Source organism: Spermophilus citellus (assembly GCF_964194105.1).
Source record: "Spermophilus citellus genome assembly, chromosome: 6".
In the NCBI taxonomy this organism is placed as follows: Eukaryota; Metazoa; Chordata; class Mammalia; order Rodentia; family Sciuridae; genus Spermophilus; species Spermophilus citellus.
The window spans coordinates 97,899,100-97,919,791 of NC_138187.1; the positions used below are offsets into that span (position 1 = coordinate 97,899,100).

Consider the following 20,692-nt stretch of genomic DNA (forward strand, 5'->3'; position numbering starts at 1 on the left):
CCCACCCCTTCAGCCACTGTGTGTGCAAGGGAGTGAGAACCTGGCTGCGGCTGCCTGTTGGTGGGATGTTTCATTGGCCAAGAGGACCCTGGAACAGGGAAATTTAACCCATGGACAGAGATTTATCCTCCTGTTCAATTATTTTATTTGGAGGTAGAATCACCTACGAGGCTTTTCAAAATTACTCCCTCCCTGAGAAGGACAGCTGTGGGCAGGGACAGGGAGAAGGAAGGCTGGGTCGCCTGCTCTTGCTGGTGGAAGCTCAGAGCCTCTGCATCTGGCCTACTTCCTTCCCTCTGCCTTGCTGGCCTCTGTTCTCAATGGCCACCAGCTGGCCAGCTGTGTGCTCAGGCTATTGCCTCTTCTCCACTGCCCAGTAACGGTATGGACCCACTGTAGGAGAGAGTCCCGGAATACCTACAGTGGGCCAGTCCTTGGGTACCTGTGTTTGGAGGAGCCCTGCAGCCAGTCCTTGAGCTGTGCCTGTCCCCCATGCACAGGTCTCGCCAGCTCAGCTCCACTCTGGGTTTCTGGAGGGAGGAAGCAGGCTCTGTGCATCTTCTGCAAACCTTCTGCTCACACCACCATGGTGCAGCAGGAGAGGCCAAGCTGCCTGAACCAGAGTTGGCACAGCCTGTGATTTTGCCACACCTACCGCTTCCTCTGCTTTCTTTAAGATTTTCTAAGAGTCCCTTGAGCACAGCTGTTTGTTTCAGATTCCCAATTAAAAACAGCACTCCCCAGGCCCCTCTCTGCTCTATTTTTCTTCACAGCACTTGTTACCATTGGAAATGCTCCGTGCAGTGCAAATCTGCTCCTGATTAAGCTCATCTATTCGTTGCATCAGGCATTGATGATATACTTGATATTTCAAGAGCTTAAAAAGTATTAGTTCATTTCATTACCACAAAGCTCTGAGTAGATACTTCTGATGTGCCCCACTGCTTTACAGATAGGAAAATGAAGGCACTAAGAGGGTTGGGGGGGGGGGCTGTATAGGTCTCAGGGCCAGTGGACAGAGAGTCCTCTTCTCATGCACTAGAATGTCAGGTCCAGTCCTTTTTACCACCATGATCCCAGTGCTGTGAGCAGGAACTGGCACAACCTGAGAATACTGTCATTCACACACCACAGTGAGTACCTACTGTGCAAACAGGATGGGCACGCAGCCTCCATGACAAGGAGGTGTGTAAACAGTGGGGGCAGTAATGGCAGGGCAGTGCTGTCCAGATGCCAGGTCTCCCAGCCGATGCTCTGAATCAACACAATCCCAACTAAAATCCCAGCAAGTTATGCTTTGGGTATGGAGAAACTGATTCTAAAATTCACATGGAGAGATGAAAGACCCAGAGAGCCACCTGAAGGACTGCAGTGCGGGGACTCACACCATCGACTTTCAGACCTACAAAGTCGCAGTCGTCCCAACAGAATGGTGCTGGGAAGAACGCACAGATTCGTCAGTGGAACAGAAGGGAGAGTCCAGAAGTCGGTTCATACAAGTATGTCAAGTGGTCTTTGACAAAAAAGCGTGGCAAGGCTAGTATTAAAAAAAAAAAAAAAAGAAAAAGAAAAAACCAGGTGCTGAAACAACTGGACATCCATGCAGAGAGAAAGAGAGAGAGAGAGAGAGAGAGACCTCTCGCTCTTCACAAAACCAGCTCCATCTGGATGACAGACCTAAAGGTATAACACACAGGAGAAAATCTAGATGACCTCAGCAGTGACTTCTGAGGTTCAACAGCAAAGGCACCACCCACAAAGCAAAGAACTGATAAACCGACTTCGATAAAATTAAAATTTTTGGCTTGGCAAAGGACACTGTCAAAAGAACAGGAAGGCAAGACACAGACTGGGAAAAAATATCTGTAAAAGACATATTTGATAAATATTCAAAGAAACCTCAAAATCAACAAAAAGAACAAACCAACTAAAATTGAGAAAGGCCTGAGCAGACACCCATGGAAGAAGACACACAGGTGGAAACTGCGCGTGTGAAAAGATACTCCAGTCCTGTGTCATCAAGGAAATGTGAACAAAATGACAAGGGACACCAGCAGGCAGCTGCTGGAATGGCCAGGGCCCAGAACTCCAGATGCTGGGGGACAGGGGCAGCAGCAGGGGCTCTTTCATCCCCGGCAGGAACCGAAAACAGAACAGGCTCTTGGGAAGACAGCCAGCTGCTTCTTACAAAAGTCAGCTCCCTCTTACCCAATGAGCCAGCGTTCACACCGAGGAATTAACACAGACACTGCACATGCAGGTTGACGGCAGCTTTCTTCATAACCCAAGTTTGAAGCAACTAGGATGTCCTTGAGTAGGTGAGTGGCTAAGCCACAATGGATGTCACTCAGCCCCGGGAAGCAGTGCTCTAGGCCATGAAGAGACCCAGAGGAACCCTCGGGCCACATTCTAAGTGAAAGCAGCCAGTTTGAAAAGGCCATATGTGTGTGACGCCACCTCCAGGACATTCTGGAAAAGGCAAGACTATGGAGCCAGAGAAAAGATCCCAGGTTGCCAGGGGCTGGGGGAGGGACAAAGAGGCAGAAATGAGTGATTTTCAGGCAAGTGAAACTACTTTGTATACTACAATCATGACACAAAAGGCCAAAGCCACAGAAGGCACACACCACATGACCCTATGGGACACTACAGACTTTGGAGATAAAACAACTGTCTCCACGGGCTCACTCACCATAACAAGTGTGGCCTAGCGTTAAGGGGATGTCGACAGAGGGGGAGGCTGTGTGTGTAGGGGCAGGTGGCAAATGGGAAATCTCTGTCCTTTCCACTCCATTTTGCTGTGAATCTAAAACTGCTCTAAAAAAATCAAGTGCATTGAATTCTAAAAAAAAAGAGAACAATCCACTGGCTAGATGATGGGTCCCCAGGGTGTGGGGGGGACACAGAGGCTTCAGCTTCTGTTGCTTCTGACTATGCCTTTGCTTTTCCACTGGCCAGACAAGCCACCTTCCCACTAACAGCCCCACCATGGGCCTGGCCACAGGCTGGGACACAGGCAACCTGCAGTATCTCTCTCCCTCAGTTCTGCAGGCTGCTGGGCCTGTTCATCTTCCTTTGGGATGTGTTGCTGCTGTTTGGTCCTCGTTTTGTTTTACTTTCCCGTGTTGTGGATTGACTGAAGTCCCTGAAGAGGTGCCCCGAGCCTCTGTACCTCAGAAGGTGCTTTCTTTACAGATATAGCGGAAAAGACTCACAATTAGGTCAGGGGTGGGCCCTAATCTTAATTGATTGGTGTCCTAGGGAAAGGGGCATTGGTACACCAAGACAGGCACATCAGAGGGAAGGTGTCGTGCAGAGACAGCAGGAGATGACACACGGACCAGCCAAGGAGCTGAGCCAGGAGAAGATCCTCCCCACACCGCCTCCCCGATTTCAGACTGTGGCCTCCAGAACTGAGTCTCCTCAGCGGGCCCATGCGAGGGGCTGTCACAGCAGCCCTCACTCCCTGACAGAAGGGTTTTGAATTGCACACTTTCCTCCTGGTTCCCCTGCCAAGCTCGAATCCAGGCCCTCCTTGAGTGACCACAATGGTGGTTGGCGTCTCCAGCCTCAGAGTTTCTCCCTACCCAGCCCTGAACTCCTCTGCTAGGAGAACATTCCCAGGACTCTCTGAAGCTTCCCAGAGCCAACTCCTCCTCCCCAGCACACAGACCTGACCTCCCTGAATTCTCTGTTTACACTGTTAATAGCAACTTTCTTTCAGCCTGTCTCATCTTGCCTGATCCTGGGGTCCCAGATATGGCTAAGGGGCCAACACCTTCCATTCACCCCTCTCTGGCACTCAAGGCTCCAGGGCCCTGCCCTCCACTATCCTTCCAGCCCACTTCTAAGGTCTTCAAGGACAGCTGCAGCTCCTGGCCACACTCACTGTCACAGAGTCCCCTCACAGCGTCACTCACCCCATCCCACCACCAGAGGACTCTGGCCCTGGCTCACAGCCCCCAGCATGGTTTCCATGTCACACGTGATCCTATCTTGCTGCCACTGACCAGGACAGTGAGCCACAAGGAGCCACAGGGTGGATGGTATGCTGAGTGAAGTGCACACGAGGTATCAAACAACAAAACCCAGGAACAGAACAATGTGCAATTATTTGCAGTTTTCTTTATAACTGCACATAAAAATGTAGGTGGAAATTTATCAAAGTGACAAATAGTTTGTACTGAATGGTAGAATCGTGGGTGAGTTCTTCCACTTTCCTAGAATCTGAATTTTATTTATCATTCTTTTTAAAATAAACTTTTTATTTTAGAATAGTTTTAGATTTATGGAAAGTTTGCGAAGATAGTTGGAAGAGCTCCTGTGTATGTTACATTCACTTTTTCTTATTATAACATCTCACATTAGGATAACTATAGGGGCCAATCATTAATATGGTTTCTAAAACTTAAAAATAAAACCCTTAGTTTTGTAAAGCCAAGAAAACAACATAGGGGAAAGTGTTGGTCCTTCCATGACCTCTCAACTCCAATTTAAATATCGACTATTTTCCTCATTTTCAGTGTTACTTCAGACCCCGCTTGGTGCGGGTTCCTGACTACAAACTGGATCCAATTCTGTGCTTCCTCATTAGCCATGTGCTTGTGTGTGTAGAAGAGTTAAGAATGTCACTGTCTGGTGATGAAGGTTACAGGAAATGTCCTCTGGATCCTTTCAACAGAGAGCCCACCTCCTGGGATCCCATCTTCTTTGCAGTCCTCCCCAGCAAATCTGTAAGTTCTGCCGGGGCTCCTGCCTCCCTTCACCCCCTCCTACCGCTTTATGTCCAAGAGCGCTCAGTCCACAGCTTGGGACATGGCTAGGTGGTAGAGAGCTTGCCTGGCATACAGGAGGCCTGGAGTCCCCTCCCCAGCACCACACACATCAAAAACAGAAAACCTGAGTTCAGATGGTCTCGGATTACATAGTCAATAATCAATAATTGCAGGGCAGGGTAGCTCCAGTACTCAGGGCTTTGAGTGAATGACTCAAAGAGGAGGATAATTCCCACAGCTTTGTCTTAGACATCAGATGTGACAGGAGTCAGAGAAAGGCGGTTGAAATTAAGCCTTACTGGGATAGGATATTAGTGTTCAAATCAAGAATTGTTTCCAGCTTGTTTTAATGTCTCAACTATAAAAAATGGAGAGTAGGTTGCCTTTTTTCATTTTTTTCCTCTCTCTCCCTTTTAAATGTTTCTTCCCTAGTGAGTTTTCTTTGTTCTAAGTGCCAAGTTGGTTTCAAAGAATCTTTCTGTCTCTAGCAGTTAGAACAAATCCTATAGATTATAAAAGAAATAGCCAACTGAAGTAGGTAGCTTTATATTCCCACTTTTACCAGAAGAAAAGACATTTGATTTTAAAATAGAACTTCAGAAGTCTCAAATAGATCTTTCCTCCTTTTCTTTAGTTGATACATACATTTTCATCTTTGAGGGCAGTCCTTAGTGATACAGCCAGAACTGTAATACTAATGTTAGGGAAAACACTGTTCAGCATTGTAACATATATTCTACACCTAATCTGAAGCGATTTTGGAAAACCCCTAAAAGTAAACTAAAAACACATCATTCTTTTCAGTTTCAAGGAAACCTATGTCGTGTCACAAAAAAAGGTAAGGACAAAAACTGTTAAAGATATTGAAGGCTACTAGGAAGGGAAAATGTTTACTTTGGGTTTATTGAAAAGTACAAATTCAGCAAGTCACTAGGTTGACATTTCGAGGAAGGTGCTGACTGTGAGGACTGGAAGGAAGAGTCCCACATTCACATTATGTGGCCGAGTCCCACATTCTGCGGCTGAGCCCCTGCTCCCCCCATTAAAAGCACTATTGCCTATGCTTTGCAATTAAAATTACTTATTCTACCAAATACTATGTAACTTTGCTTTACCACAGAGGTGATCTGCTTGCCCAAGAATATCATTACTGAAGATTTATTACAGACTGATGTTTTTAGAGCAAGACCAAACAAAACTTGTTAAAAATCAACTTGGTTTATGAAAGGAACAGGTATGAACCAGCCTGTCTTGGGGCAAGACATGCTTCGGAGACATTTAATGCTTCAACCAGAACTTAGCAGATTTCAGGGATTGTGCAACTTTGCTGGTGTGCTCGAGGGAGAGCCTGAACAGAGGTGGGCCGGGTCGGGCAAGAAGGAAGCCACTGGAAGGATGTGTAGCCAAAGGGCAGCAGCGGGATCACAAGCAATCCTCCCTGGGTTCTGTTGCTATGGCTATTTTTTTTTTGGTTATTATTAATTTTTGCACAATCTAAACTTTAAAATAATAAATCTTTTCTCGTGATCGGAACATAATGAACACTTGTTTTTGGGAAACAGATATCATGTGAAAGTCTGACATCTGAAGAGAGATCAGTAGGGTAGAACAAGCAGATCCCGGGAGGGTAGTGGGCAGGGACAGGGAGGTAGGAGGAATGGGATTTTCCAAATGAAGTCACGCCCATGTGTGAAAACAGCACAGCCAGTCCCACTGTAGTGTATGATTATAATGCCTGGATGAAGTAATTTTTAACAAAGGATAAACATAAAAACAAAATTTTTTGACTTCTAAAATCTGAAAAAAGTAAAATTTTACAAACCATTATAAAAATGTTGCATTATGCTATCTAGTTTTGTGGTATCTTAAAAAAATTTCACACCTAACAACAACCAACCAACCACATGAAGGAAAGCTACTCTGTGTGCTCACGCACACAAAGTGTTAAGTTTTGCTGCGCTTAGGAAAACAAGGAGTTCTGTGAGAAAGTATGAACTCTTTGAACTGTGTCCTTGTTGCGGTCTTAAGAAGATAAAAGAATGATCTGCCAAGTGTAAAATTTATACATATATATATGTGTGTGTTTGCCTGGGAATAACTAGCCACAAGTTAATTGATAAGAAATACGGAGCACTGTGACCATAAACAAAGTTTTCCTGAGAATATTTATCCATGCTTGTAAGGATGTTTTTCCTTTCCCCTTGTTTTTATTAACAATGCTGTATAAAAGAAGGAGAGAAAAAAGTAAAGACGGTGCTCATTTTCTACTGAATGTGTGTGTGTGTGCATGTGTCTTTCTTAAACATCTCTGCTGTACCAGGAATTACAGATTGTCAGTGGGTCTGACACTACTCCATTTTCTAACTCACTAACATTAATTTTCTGTTCTTTGCAAACTATATGGTTATTAGAAGTAACAGAGGTTCCTGATTATACTGCCTAACTGGACACTTAGAGACCATTTTCCATCTTACTTCCTTATGTAGAAATCCCGTTATTCATTCTTTTTTATCATTTTTTTTAAGGTGTAGTTGGACACAATACCTTTATTTTATTTATTTATTTTTATGTGGTGCTGGAATCGAACCCAGCACCTCACATGTGCTAGGCAAGCGCTCTACCTCTGAGCTACAACCCCAGCACACACACACACACACACCCAGCACCCCCCCATGTTATTCATTCTTTATGTTTAAGACTATTTGGTCATTCTTATAATCCTTCTGGGTGAATTACCATGTAGCTGGAGGTGATAACAAACAGTTGAAATTATTCTTACCTGGTCTTGCTCATCAGGATTTGGTGGGCTGTTCAAAGTAACCGTGTCACACTCTTCAACTGGAGGGGAGGGGAAAAAAAAAGACTCAAAGCTTGAAGAAAGCACCCACTGTGTGTAAGACCCAGGATGAAGGCCTGACATCATGTGCCACCTTGACGTCACATGTGTCACGTGGGGCCCTGATGTCTCATAAAGCAGTGAGGCCTTGAGTGGTGGCCTACACTTCTCTTCCCAGCTCTTCCTAAGGTTGGTCCCACACGCCTCATCCAGGGATGAGGCACACTTCTGCCCACGCTGAGCAGCAGGTTTCAGTTCCCGGCCAGCTCATGGAATTATTAAACCAACCCACCATGTCCTCTCACGGGAACCAGAGGCACCCCATCCTGTGGATTTTACAAAGCCCTGGCTGTCCCTTGTTCCCAAGAGCAACCTGGTATGCATGATGCAGGGTCCTTCTCCCCATTTTGACTATGTGTGGCTTGCAAGCCACTCTCTGTGTCATCTGTCCAGGGCCAAATGTCACGTGTTTGGCCATCACCAGAATCTTAGGATGGGATCCCTCCCTGACCATGGGACAAAGAAGAGGCCATCAGGCCAAATGTCATAATGAACAGGATGGCCCGTCTCTGACGACCCTGTCAAAATGAACAGGATGGCCCATGTTTGACGACCCTTGAAGACATTTGGTCAGATTTGACTGACTTCTCTGATAACTAACTTTCCCAATACACTGAAGGCTGCCTGGGACAGACACCAATGCTGATGGACTTGAACTCTGGCCTGGGGTGCTGCATTGTTTTTATCTTGGGGGTTTTCTCATCTAAAGTGCCCCCTCATCCCAGATGAAAACTGCTATGAACAAGAGCTGGGTGTGGAGCACTGTCAGCACCAGCCTGCATCTGGCAGGTGATCTCTGAGCACCCACCTGCTCAGGCAGTGGGAGAAGAGCACCCTATCTGACTGCTGCTTAGGTTCTACTGCTCAAGGTGGGAGCTTCCTGGGTGTTACATTAGCTTGGTGACCACACTGGCTACCTGTGCCATGCATGGTTTCAGACATTGCAATCATGTACTCCAGTACCAATATCCGCAGCACCAATGTGGGGTGTCCCTTGGTGAGATTTACAGAAGGCAGAATTCCAAATGGCACTGGGTTGATGCTGTCCAGGCAAACGCAGTGACCCTGTCTGTCCCTGGCTGCTGTTCCCCTTCCTGCTGTGTGTTCTCCTGACCCCTAAGGGCATCAGGGTGCCAAGGCCAGCTGCGCTTGGGTGCTGATGACAGAGGGCACGGGGTATTGGGCACACCACTCTTCTCCAGGGGCACAGAACCCTGGCCGAGAACCTGGGCTTAGAGCCACCCTCTCTGAAGGGTGAAGTTTGCCTTTGGGGACTCATGGCCCAATCCAGACCACAGACAAACCCCTGGGATCGGATGTGGACCCCACCCCAAAGAGATGTATTGGCACTCCCTGGTGGAAGAATCATGAGGGGAATTTGTTTAACACACAGATTCTGGGCCCCTAAAATAGCATCAAATTCAAATTCCACAAAGCTATTAACAATAAAGTCACTCTACTTCTTTCTACCTTTTCAACTCACTATATGATTTTTTTTTGAGAAATACAGGGAAGATTAGAACTGGCCCACCACAGAAAAGGAAATGGCCAGATCTTGATTGATTTCTGGAACACCCATCTACGCACAAGTCCTCTCCCCTGTCAGTGGTGGCTGAGGTATCAAAATTCTTTGTAAGGCGGGTCACACTTGCTCCAGAGCACTCAAGCCAACAGTTTCTATGAACAAGCAGGATCTGTAGGAGTAAAGTGAGGCCCGGTCTCACTTGAGTCCTGAGTCCTGTGCCTGTACATACCCAGCAGAGCCACCGGAAAAGAGGCTCTGCAGAATAAACCCTCAAGACCTGGGATGAAAAGGAAGGTCTGCATTTGACCCTAGTGATGGGAGGGGCTTAGTAATAACTCAGATGCAGATGGCTCAAATTACACTAGGTTCCTCGGTTGACTTACAGTAAAAAACTCTACTTTGGCCTGTGTTTGAGAACCCCTTCATGCTGTTTGTGAATAGAGCAGGGATATGACAATAGGATAATAAAGACTGTGAAACATGCTCAACCAGCTTTGGAAAATGAACTTTGAGGACTTTTAAGCCATATGGAGATTATTTATTAAAGCTAATCATACATAACTCCTCTATGAAATCAAGAGTCCCCCCAAATCATTCAAATGTTGGAATCCTAGTGGGTACTTAATTTGATTACATTTAACTTGCAGGTCTATAAATTAGTCTCTTTACAAATCCGTATGGATTTACTTTCTCCAAAAACAACTTTAAATACCAGAAATGTCTAATGATGATATTGTCCCCATTTGTGGAATTAAAAGAAAAATATGAACAGACATTAAATTGTTAGATTACTAAATACCAATGTTGGAGTATGATTTCAACTTCTAACCATGGATCATTTACCTACACAATGATGTATTTATCTGGAGATGAGCAATTAGGCATTTAATATTTTTCATTGTGAATAAGGATAAAGGAAAGGTCTAAGGTATGGTTATCAAAGTCACATTTCCTGGGCACTCATAATGGCTTTCAGTTGAGGTTTTGTGAAATTCAAATTCCAGGAGAAACCCAGCAGTACTACAAGCATGGGACCGGGTTGCTAAGTAACAGCCTATTCCTTTCAAAACAGGAAATCGCAAACAAAGACTGATAAAAGAAGATCTTGAAGTAGATGCAGCTTGACACTGCACCAAGACAGTCCCACCCTGGCTACTCTGCTTGGAGGGAGCTTTTGAGAGTCTTCTGTCCTGAATTCCCACCATTCTTTGGCCATCTTTTCCACCACTCCTGGTCACATGTGCCAGGCACCCTTCTGCACTCCTGTCACTGAATTCTCATCAGCACCCTCAGAGGTGGGTGCTCACCTTGTCCTTTCGGCTCCACAGGTGAGGCACTGAAGACCCTGAGACCTGGAGTCATTGGGTACTCTGAGCAGCCCCATCAAGTCCTCTCCTCTTTGGTAGGCTCTCAAAAAGCTCTGTCCCCATCCCACAGCTGTGAGCTCACAGGGCAGTCCTGGGTCCAATCCCCCCACCCCCCACCCCTGAAAAAAAGCCATGATCCCAGGACAGCAGGGCCCAGGATCTGCACTTCAAACAAGCTCCCCTGATGACTCCGGACTGACTGCAACTTAAGTCTGCAAACCAAGCACTTTCCACTTCTGCTGAGATAGAGTCCCACGTCTGGGACCCAGAGATTCTGAGGTCATTCATGGAGAGGGCAAAGGGGAAGGGAATGTGCCCCCCCCCCCCAGCACAGCCTGGGTCCTGATAGTTTTTTCTGTACACCACTGCCACTCCAGAGGCATGTACAAGAGAATAATGACACTCTAACGGTGTCACTTCAAGGGCCAGCAAGAAAAACTGGGGGTAGGGGGAGGAGAACCTTGGCCAAACGTGGACTTACCACAGACTGGCCCAGGTAGGAAGATCCCTGTGGTCCCCACAACTGCAAGAACTGCCGGGGAAGCCCATGAGAGCAGGGGCTGGGCAGGCACACCTCCATGGGGATCAGGAGGCAGGTGCCCCTGAAGCTGGACACAACTAATGGTCCTTACCCCACATCATCTCTGGGTGGTCAGCAGAGTACAAGGTAAGTGCTCCCATGTGACAACCAGCAACTTATGCTCTATAACATGTGACTTGTAAAGTCATACTGTAGACTTTCCCTTTCTCCTCATTCAGTGTGAAAATATTGAGTGCATAGTTTCTCATCTCCAAATAAAAAAGAATGAAAAACTAGGGTCTGGCCCCCAAAGGGCCTAAACCTGAGACTACGGGTTATAAAAGAGCTTCACTGGTTGGATTTTGTGCCTGGTCAGCTTCCTCTCTCCCTTGATGGCCACAGAACACTCTTTCCTGAGGTTTGGGTAGAATCTACCTCATGCCCATCCCCATCTGACCATAAGAACCAGACCTGACCAACCTCCCCTATCTTCCTGATGGCAGTAAGTGACTCGGGATGGACACAAGACCCAACCTGAACCCTCACAGTCATCCCTACAGTGGTGCTATGGGTTCTGGGGAGGCTCCCCCCCGCCCCCTCTGCCCTCTGGAATAGCACAGCCTGAAGCTGGCAGCGAAGGGGACCATCCTTCCCTCCAGGTGGGGATCTCCTGCCCAAACCAAACCATCACAGAAGGCAGAGCCCTAAGGCAGAGAGACTGAGTCCAGGAGCCTCCTTAAGCATTTGGACCCAGCAGGATGCAGGGGACCCTGAGCCAGTAGGCCCCTCCCCTACTTTTAAAACCAACTTGTATTAGATTTCTGTCACTCAGGATAGAGATCTGGCTATCTTCATTTTATGCTTAGTAAAAACCCCATTGGAATTTATTTTATAAAATCTGGTATAAAATAATTTACACATTTTAATGAAAATTCATTTGTGAACTTTTTTTCAGGCTGACATATATATTTTTAATTAGTTATTTTAATTAGTTAATTAATTAACTTGTTCTAATCAGTCATACATGATAGCACAATGCTCTTCGATTCCTTGTACAAAAATTGAGCACAATTTTTCACTTCTCTGGTTATGAACTAGGGTCACACCATTTGTGCAATCATATATATACCTAAGGTAATGATGTCCACTCCTTTGTGAACTTTTTTAGTCATGTAACAGGTGAGAAAAATTGTCATTGTTTCTGTTTGACAACTTTAAATAGTGAAAAATGACTTAGACTAGTGCTTTGTTCGAGATACTAAAGCGTCACAAATTCAAGGAGTTACATTAATCATACGTACCTTTAGGGAGTCCCGTGTCTTGAATGGGATATTTGTCTGACTGTAGAAACCAACAAAAGAGAAGAGTTATTTTTAAATGTCGGTTATAAGATCAAAGTGAAAAGAAAGCTTTGTTTTTCCATTTAAAACATGCTTTCAATTTAAAATCTTGGAAATGCTTAGTCTTAGATCTATTAGTCCAGATCCATTGATTGTTTTTCTTCTCAATTTGTAGAAAGAAAATCAAGGTTGACAAGAAGCTAGTGTTGAAACGTGAAATAGAAAAAGGCTCTAATTTCCTTGGCTCTGACCACTAAACCACACTTCCTCTTTTCAACAGTGCTAATCTCCCTATCTCCTTCCTGCAGTTTAAAGCATTTATTTCCGGGCATTATGGCGGCAGACTCATTTCTTCTCCCCATTTCTGTGGCAGTCTTTAGGGCCAACAAGCATGTGTTCTGGGCAGTGCTCCACTCTGGTTTGAATTGTAGGACAGATCCCAAGGTGACCTGCCATCACCTGCATGAGATGGCACTAAAGCTCAGCCCCTGACCGGCACAGCTGCCCAGCCTCAGTGGACTAGTGCAGGGTAGCCCCACTACAGGAAGTTCAAATCGCAAATGCTCTTACGATCACACTATTTAATTCCCTCGTACCTATCTGTTGGTATCTAATGTTCCAGTAACTTGTTTCAGATTAAACAACGCAGCCATTCTCTGAAGACTTCCGTGAGAGGAGTCCCTGTCCTGCCCCAAACCCTGCTTGGCTCACACTCCATTGTCCCCTGTCCTCCAGCCTGAACAGTCACTGCTTCCACATGTCCGGCAGGTCCCACCGGGCCCTTTGACAAGGGGAACATTAGCACAAGTGGCCTGTTTCAGAGCCTCTCCATGGAGGTCCTCTGAGCTGGGCAGTTAAGTTTCAGGACCTGCAGAAGCATCCAACTGTCTCCCAACACAACTAAATAGGTCAGAATCCACCGCAGACCAAGACCCTGCCCCCAGGAAATCAGCTCCTCTCCTCCCCATTCCAGAGCATGGAACACCCTGTGCTCTGCACTCCACAGTCTGGTTGGAAAGAACTCCTTGTTTCCTCAGAGAGACAGTGAGTTTTTCCACAGAAGGGACTATGATTGATGCACCCCCAGACGTGGACTCAGAAAGACCGTGTGGATGAACACACAGGTGCAGGAGTGCAGGTCTCTAGAGGAAGCGATGCTTGAGTGAGGCGAGCCCAGACCCAGCACATGGGTGAACCCAAAGGAAGGAGCAAGGTCACTGTGAACAGCAGATGCAGCAGGAGCAAGGGGACCCGTCAGCCTGAGCAGAGCTGTCTGCTGCAGATGGACAGAGGAAGGTGAGAGACAGCTTCCAAGAGGACCATGACCGCAAAGCCCAGGGATTTAGATACAGGTTCTCAGGAAGCTACTTCATCGAATGTCAGGTGCCATCTGTCCTGTGCCCGGCTCTTCACGTGGAAGGTGAAAAACATGGTGTTTGTGAAGTCAGACAGCCAAGTTACTAGAGAAAACGTAAGGGTGAGGTGACAAAGGAGAGAGCACTAGAGGTCCCAAGAAGAGAGAACGCACAGGAGTCAGTCGGGAGGAGGCAGGGGACATCCTTGCCAGAGGGAACGGCATGATTGGTGTCCTGGGAAGGTGTGAGGATGTGCCATGGCCAAGCCCCAGCAGACAGCTACACACATCTGGCTCAGCAGGTGAGCTGGAGACGCTCAGATGAAGCCACCGAGGACTCACCTGCCAGGCCAGGGAGGATGCATGGCGTCCCGCACACAGCAGGGATGTCACGGATTGGATTGTGTCTCCCATAAAAGGACATGTTGAAGTCCCAGCCCCTCATATCTCAGAGTGTAGTCTTATTTGGAAACAGTTGTTATGATGTAATTCAATAAGATGAGTTCATACTAAAGTAGGGGGTACTCTTAGCCCAGTAGGACAGATGGGGTGTGGTCAGTGTGGAGAGTTGCCTAGCATGTACAAGGCCTTGGGTTCCATCCCCAGCACTGAGAAAAAGAAGAAAGAGAGAAGAGACTGTGGCGAACACAGGAGAAGAGGCCACGTGCTCACAGTGTGAGATGCAGGGGAGATGTCCACAAGCCCAGGAGGCCCAGGTGGCTTGCGACCTCTGGCACTGCCCACACCCTGACCTTTGACATTAACCTCCAGGCCTGTGACAGAACACAAGCTGTCGTTCCAAGCTGCCTAGTATGAGGAGTGTTGTTTCCATAGCTCTGGGAGACTAGTAACAGAGACGCTTTGGAGAGATCACTCACCTCCAGGGTGGAGAGGTGACCAGAGGGCTCACATAAGTGGTGGGGAAAGGGGCTCCGAGGAAGGGCAAACATGTCACCAGGATGTGAATAGGAGGCCTTGACACTCCCCGTGGACTAAGGGATACTTTACAGGGTGATAGACCATATCTGAGAGGATCCCAGTCACAACCCAGGTTGTTCTGCATTGCACTTGTGAGGCTGAGAGTTTTCCTTATTACTTTTCCTTATTACCACTGTGTGTCAAACCTGATCCCCATGCCACCCATGCTTACCAAACTGCAATGATGACCAAAACCAGACAGCAGGTCCTTGGCACACCAAAGAAGGAAAGCCACTTAATCTGATGACACTAAGTGTATCTTAGGTCATCGGCACTTTCCAGGTCTCAGCGGCCCTGTATTCAGAAGCGTGGAAGAGAAGGAACATGTCGTACACTGTACCCACAGAGACAACTGTGCTGGTGTCCAGGGCCATGACTGGGTTCCGAACAAGAGGCACAGGATAGCAGGGCCCCTGCTGTACACATCAGCTAACTGCTACTTCTCACCTGTGGAATGGGGACAAATACTTGCCCCAGTATCTCACAGTCTATTTGGAGGGTGAGAAACAATGCATGGAGAATCTCTGGCAACCCAAAGCAGTAGAGAGTGCAGGAGGGTCGGGAAGGCAGGCCAGGAGCCAGCTCTGGAATTAGAGGTGACACCAAAGGCAAATCAAATAGCACTTGCCAATCTCTGCTCAGCTGCTGCAAAAGAGTCCTATTTTTTTCTTCAATCTCACATTAAATATTTTGAGTTTTGAAGATGGGTTAGTAAAAAGTAGGACCAATATGGGCTGAGGGTATACCAGTGGCAGAACACTTACCTGGCATTTTCGAGGCCCTGGGTTTACTCTTTAGCAACACACACACACACACACACACACACACACACACACACACACACTCAACCAGTATTATTAAAGTAGATAAAAACCTCACAAAATCTAAGAAGGTCACTTCTGGTATGCACAAAACAACACCATTTTAGCCTGGAGAAATCCAAAGTTCATTATGACATATAAATAAAGAAGTTTCTCTTGGGAGAATCTTGCTGTTGGGTTTCTAGACCTCACACAAATACTTTAATGAAAATGGAAGAGAAATGCAAAACAAGGGGTGTGGCTATGAAGGTAAAATGTGTGACCTACCACATGAAAAGATAAAGTGCTGGGGTCCGTGTCTTCCACTGGCTCCTTTGCCATGTGATCTGCAGAGAAAACAAAAAGAAAGCATTTTCCCTCATGGAGAAGCACTCGTGGTACCTCGGGGTTATCCTCCTACCAGTGTGAGCTGTGGGGGGCAGCAGGGGCTGGAGAACTGCTCCCTCTCCATTCTCTGCAGGCCAAGTGAGGGGCGGAATCAGACTGTGCTGAGAACAAGAAAAAGAAATCTTGCAAAACACAAACACAAAAACCTATGCTATTTTGGAACAAGTCACCTAAAAATATCACCAAATAATCAAATTATGCAGATGTGATATTGACAACTTTTTACATGTTGGATTGGACATAACTTTGGGCAGGAAAGATTTAACTCTGGATTCAGCTTCTTTCTATTCTTGGTAACTTTTTAATTTTTTTATATCATTTGAGATACTAGCCTTCCTTAGAACACATAACCTAGCACGAGTAAGACTGAAGGTTTAATCCCTGTACCAGAAAAAATAAAATTATATGCTGTTATTATTTGAATCTTATATATCCCCCAAAGCTAATCCCCAGATGAGCCTTGGGAGGTATTAGGAGTTGGGTCCTAGCTGAGGAAATATGTTGCCGAGGACATGTTCTTAAAGGGTGTATCTTGTCACTGGCCCCTTCCCATCTCCTTCTGCCTCCTGGCCACTGTGAAGTGAGCAGCTCTGCTCTCCCATACCCCCTCCCAGGCCCAAAGCAATGGAACCAAGTGACCATGGGCTGAATCCTCTGAAATTATGAGCCAAAATAAATCTTTCCTCGTTTCAGTTGGAAACAAGGAAAGGTATTTTGTCACAGCAATGAACAGCTAACATGTACATGCATGAAGCTTTTTGATGCAGTCCATGGGAACTTTAATAAAGGAAATATACCTCACAATATTTTTATCAAAAATTGATCTTGATTTCTTTCTTTTTTTTTTTTTTTTTAAAGAGACAGTGAGAGAGGAGAGAGAGAGAGAATTTTTAATATTTATTTTTAGTTCTCGGCAGACACATCTTTGTTGGTATGTGGTGCTGAGGATCGAACCTGGGCCGCACGCATGCCAGGCGAGCGCGCTACCGCTTGAGCCACATCCCCAGCCCATGATCTTGATTTCTTAATATTTTTCTTCTTATGCTTTGTCAATGCTTTTTTTTTTTGGCAATTAAGAAATCTAATGAGGAAGGACAGAAAAAAATCAAATGTGGAAATATAGAAAAAGGTACGGGCCTCAATCAGACTACTGCCAGATCATATGAATTTGTACACATAAGAAATAGCTCCCCTTTTCTAAGATGCTTTAAGAGACACCTGCCAGAAAACCCTAACAATAATCAAATCTGCTTATGCAAGGTCTTCTAGATTTGTGCAGTATACAACCTGTATCTATCTACTGGCAAATCTCAACAGTCAAAACATTCACTTTTTATCCAAATTCTCATTAAGTACATACTGTACATTAGGCTCTAGGTCCAGGAATACCTCTAGGGATCCAGGTGAGCCTCATAGGACAATTTTGTTTTATTGATTTGCTGCATTATAGTTTTATGAATAAAAGTGGAATTTGTTGTGATACATTCATACATGCACATGATATAGCTTTGTTAATATCATTCTGTTGTTCCTTCCCTTCTCCATCCCTTCTTCTTCTCTCTCATTCCCTTTCCTTCACTCCACTGTTCAATGGAACCATTTCTTGAGACAATCATCTGTCTGTTCTTCCTGGATGTTTCCCTGCTGAGAGAAGGTCTGGACTTTCCTTTTTTTTTTTTTTGCTCCAAATGTTGACAATGTCCAAAGGAGATGCTCATGGAGGCAACATCTCTATTTGTTTTATGATACCAACAGTCATTGGAGAGAAGTGGGGACAAATGGAGAGAGCTTTGGCCAGGGTCCTCCTGTGACAAGGGACCATTCCCTGGTTCCAGCAGAGCAGATAGCAGTAAGACCACATTGGAGAAGGCATGGAGCAGATTAGGCCCTAGCTCAGGATCCACCCAACAATGTGGATGACTATGCATGGTGTCCAGAAGACAAGATGTCCTCTGACCTCACAGGACCTTTCAGTGTGGATAGCATGGATCAATGCCTACCTGGAGCAAAGTAAAGCCAAGGTCCCTCCTAGAGTCCAAGCACCATATTAGCCTTAGGTCCCTCATGACCCTAAGGAGGAGCAGAGTGCCAGTTCTGTCTGAAATGGGATTTCCTGCTGGCCTAATGTAACACAGACTCAGATTTGAAATTAAAATGACATAAAGACAATAGAAGACAAATTGTGTTATAATTCCACCCTGAGTTTGTAGAACTCCTGCTGCCCAAGTAATCAGGAACCAGCATAGGGCACCAAGTGCCTGACAGTGGAAGAGAAAGCTCCACAGGGCAGTGGAGCTGATGCCTGAGTCCTCAAGAGCCAGCTGACCAGGAGGAGCTGACAGGAAGAATGTTCTAGACAGAGAGATTGGTGGCCTGTGCATGTCCTGGGGACAGGGCAGTGGAGCTGACACCTGAGTCCTCGAGGGCCAGCTGACCAGGAGAAGGAGCTGATAAGAAGAGCATCCTAGACAGAGGGACTAGGTATGCCAAGGCCAGGAGAGGAAAGAGAATGTGCTTTGGTGGGTCCTTCCAGCCAGACAGCCCAGATCTCATTTCCTAGTTTTTTTATTCCATGTTTCTCACAATCTCGATCCTGGCTGGGGCAGGGGCAGGAGAAGCCACCATTAAGCAGCTTCAAGTCCCTTTTCTGCTTCTCCTATCATAGCATCTCCTCAAATATGTCATCTTCACTGAAGGGATCCTGGATGCCAGTACTTTAAAATGCCACACACCAGCAGCATGGGATTCTAGCAGGTGTCAACACAATGGGCTCTCAGGTGTGCAGCTATGCAGAACTTGGGGGGCAGGGGCTTAATTGCCTCAACCGCTTCCTGTAAAGACACTAGGTTAGTCTTGTTTCTCACAGAAGAATTAGTATAAGAGGAAGGAAAAAGAAAAAGACTTGGAGGAAGATGGAGGAGACCACTGGGAAAGGCAGCAGAGAAAAGCAAACAGGATAGCTAAAGGGAGGAGTACTGGGTTAGGTGTGGAGGTCTGGGCCCACACCAGCACTCCACCGGGAACCAGGGCTGACCTTGACCAGCCTGGTGCTTGACCTCAGACAGGCCTGGATATGACCTTGACCATCCTAGTGCTGTGACCTCAGATAAGCTTGGAGGTATGACCTTGACCATCCTGGTGCTTTGACCTCAGACAGGCCTGATGTGACCTTGACCACCCTAGTGCTGTGAACTTGACTAGCCTGGTGCTGTGACCTCAGAGAGGCCTGGAGATGTGACCTTGACCATCCTAGTGCTGTGCCCTCAGACAGGCCTGGGTGTGACTTTGACTAGCCTGGTATAGACTGGTGCTTGACCTCAGTCAGGCCTGCAGCCTTGGACCAACCCAGTGCTGTGGCCCTAGATGAGCTGTTGGCTTTCCAGCCCCAGGCTTTTCCTCTGCACAGGACAAGCCCAGGTCTCTCATTGCCATGTATGGATAGTGACAGTTATTCTGGTCAGGCCAGGTCTGGCACTCTGCTGCTGTTCAGGCCCTGAGCAACTTCAGGGCCTACTGGGGCACATCTGGGAGGGCGATGAGGTTGGCTGAGATACAGGTGGAAGACAGGGCCTCTTGCATTGGTCTGACACCTCTGGGAACTCACAGAGGCCGAGAAGGGAAGACAGGTGGAGTTCAGGGTTTCCTGTTCTAAGTGCAGCAATTGGTGGGGGGTGTTGAGGACTCACACCAAAGGCATTTCAGGTCTCCCTTCACTCAAAATACTCTGACCATGTCCCCCTTTGCCACACAGGGCTGTGGAAGAATTCCAGGGTCCCAACTGCCTGCAGACCCAGGCCCATGCAGTATCCCATACTCTGAATCTGCTCTAGCACCTTCTCTGGACAGTTGTTGTAGGTCAGGCTGAAGTACTTCTATTCTCACAAGCTCAGATTTTTCTGTGCCAAGGAAATTACTGAGCCAGGTGGGAAAGCTGCTCCCAGTTGTTTGAGACTGATCTAGAAGAGAAAGTTTTCCTAAGGTCTTACCTACAGACCTTGGAATTGCATATTTGCAATACTATTAAGTATGAAATCAAATTGTTTATTTAAAGCTTTAAAGTGTTTGTTTCCACAATTCCCAGGGAGCAGTAGGTGGAGTCTGCCAGGCAAGCTCTGGTAGTACATGGGACATAGGGCACGGAGAGGCAAAACCGGCCACCCTGCCCAAGCTGGTGGGGCTCCCCTGCTCCTGTCATTCAGTGCCTGGCCAAGCCTCCCTCCCAAAGCTGCCCAGACTCCCCAGGATCATGGCCTGACCAAGCTCAGGTCGACAGGGCTCCCAGGCTGCCAAGACGCACAGCTGGCCTACTGGTTGGTCCCTGCTGAAAAGCGGCAGTGGAGTGGGGGAGCAGCAGCTTGGGTGGGTTGGAACTCGGGTGGCAAGCGCGGCCCAAGGCCACTTGGAGCAGGCAGAGCAGGCCTGAGGCAACTCGGGCCAGCACCAAGGTGGCCAGGGCAAGCCTATCCATCACCCTGCAGCAATCTGGCCTGCACACAGTGGGGATGCCTCTGCAGATGCAGAAGTGCACTTTACGCAGCGGGCAACTCCAGATAACCCACTGAGCACGTGCAATCAATTATTTCAACCTCCAGCTTCAAGCGGGGGAAAAGGGAAGCAAGGCAAACTCGAATGGCATTCAGAGCTGACCAACACCATCGGTAAGTTTAGAGGCCAGCGTGCTCCATGGGAAAGAGCGCCGAATGCAGTTCCCTTCCAGAGCCAGAGCCCT

The 20,692-nt window shown here is 46.9% G+C and overlaps 1 protein-coding gene across 2 annotated transcripts in view; it reads right to left on the reverse strand.

Moving 5' to 3' along the window:
• The window catches only part of EDARADD (EDAR associated via death domain), a 52,724-nt gene that overhangs the window by 24,344 nt on the left and 7,688 nt on the right, over positions 1–20,692 (reverse strand). The window contains exons 2-4 of one of the 2 annotated variants that reach the window (XM_081299906.1): positions 15,844–15,902; positions 12,385–12,424; positions 7,555–7,613 (exon numbers count right to left, since the gene is read on the reverse strand). In XM_081299906.1, the coding sequence (XP_081156032.1) occupies positions 7,555–7,613; positions 12,385–12,424; positions 15,844–15,902 (158 nt within the window). The remainder of the gene's footprint in view (positions 1–7,554; positions 7,614–12,384; positions 12,425–15,843; positions 15,903–20,692) is intronic. The other variant, XM_081299907.1, reaches the window with a different exon arrangement.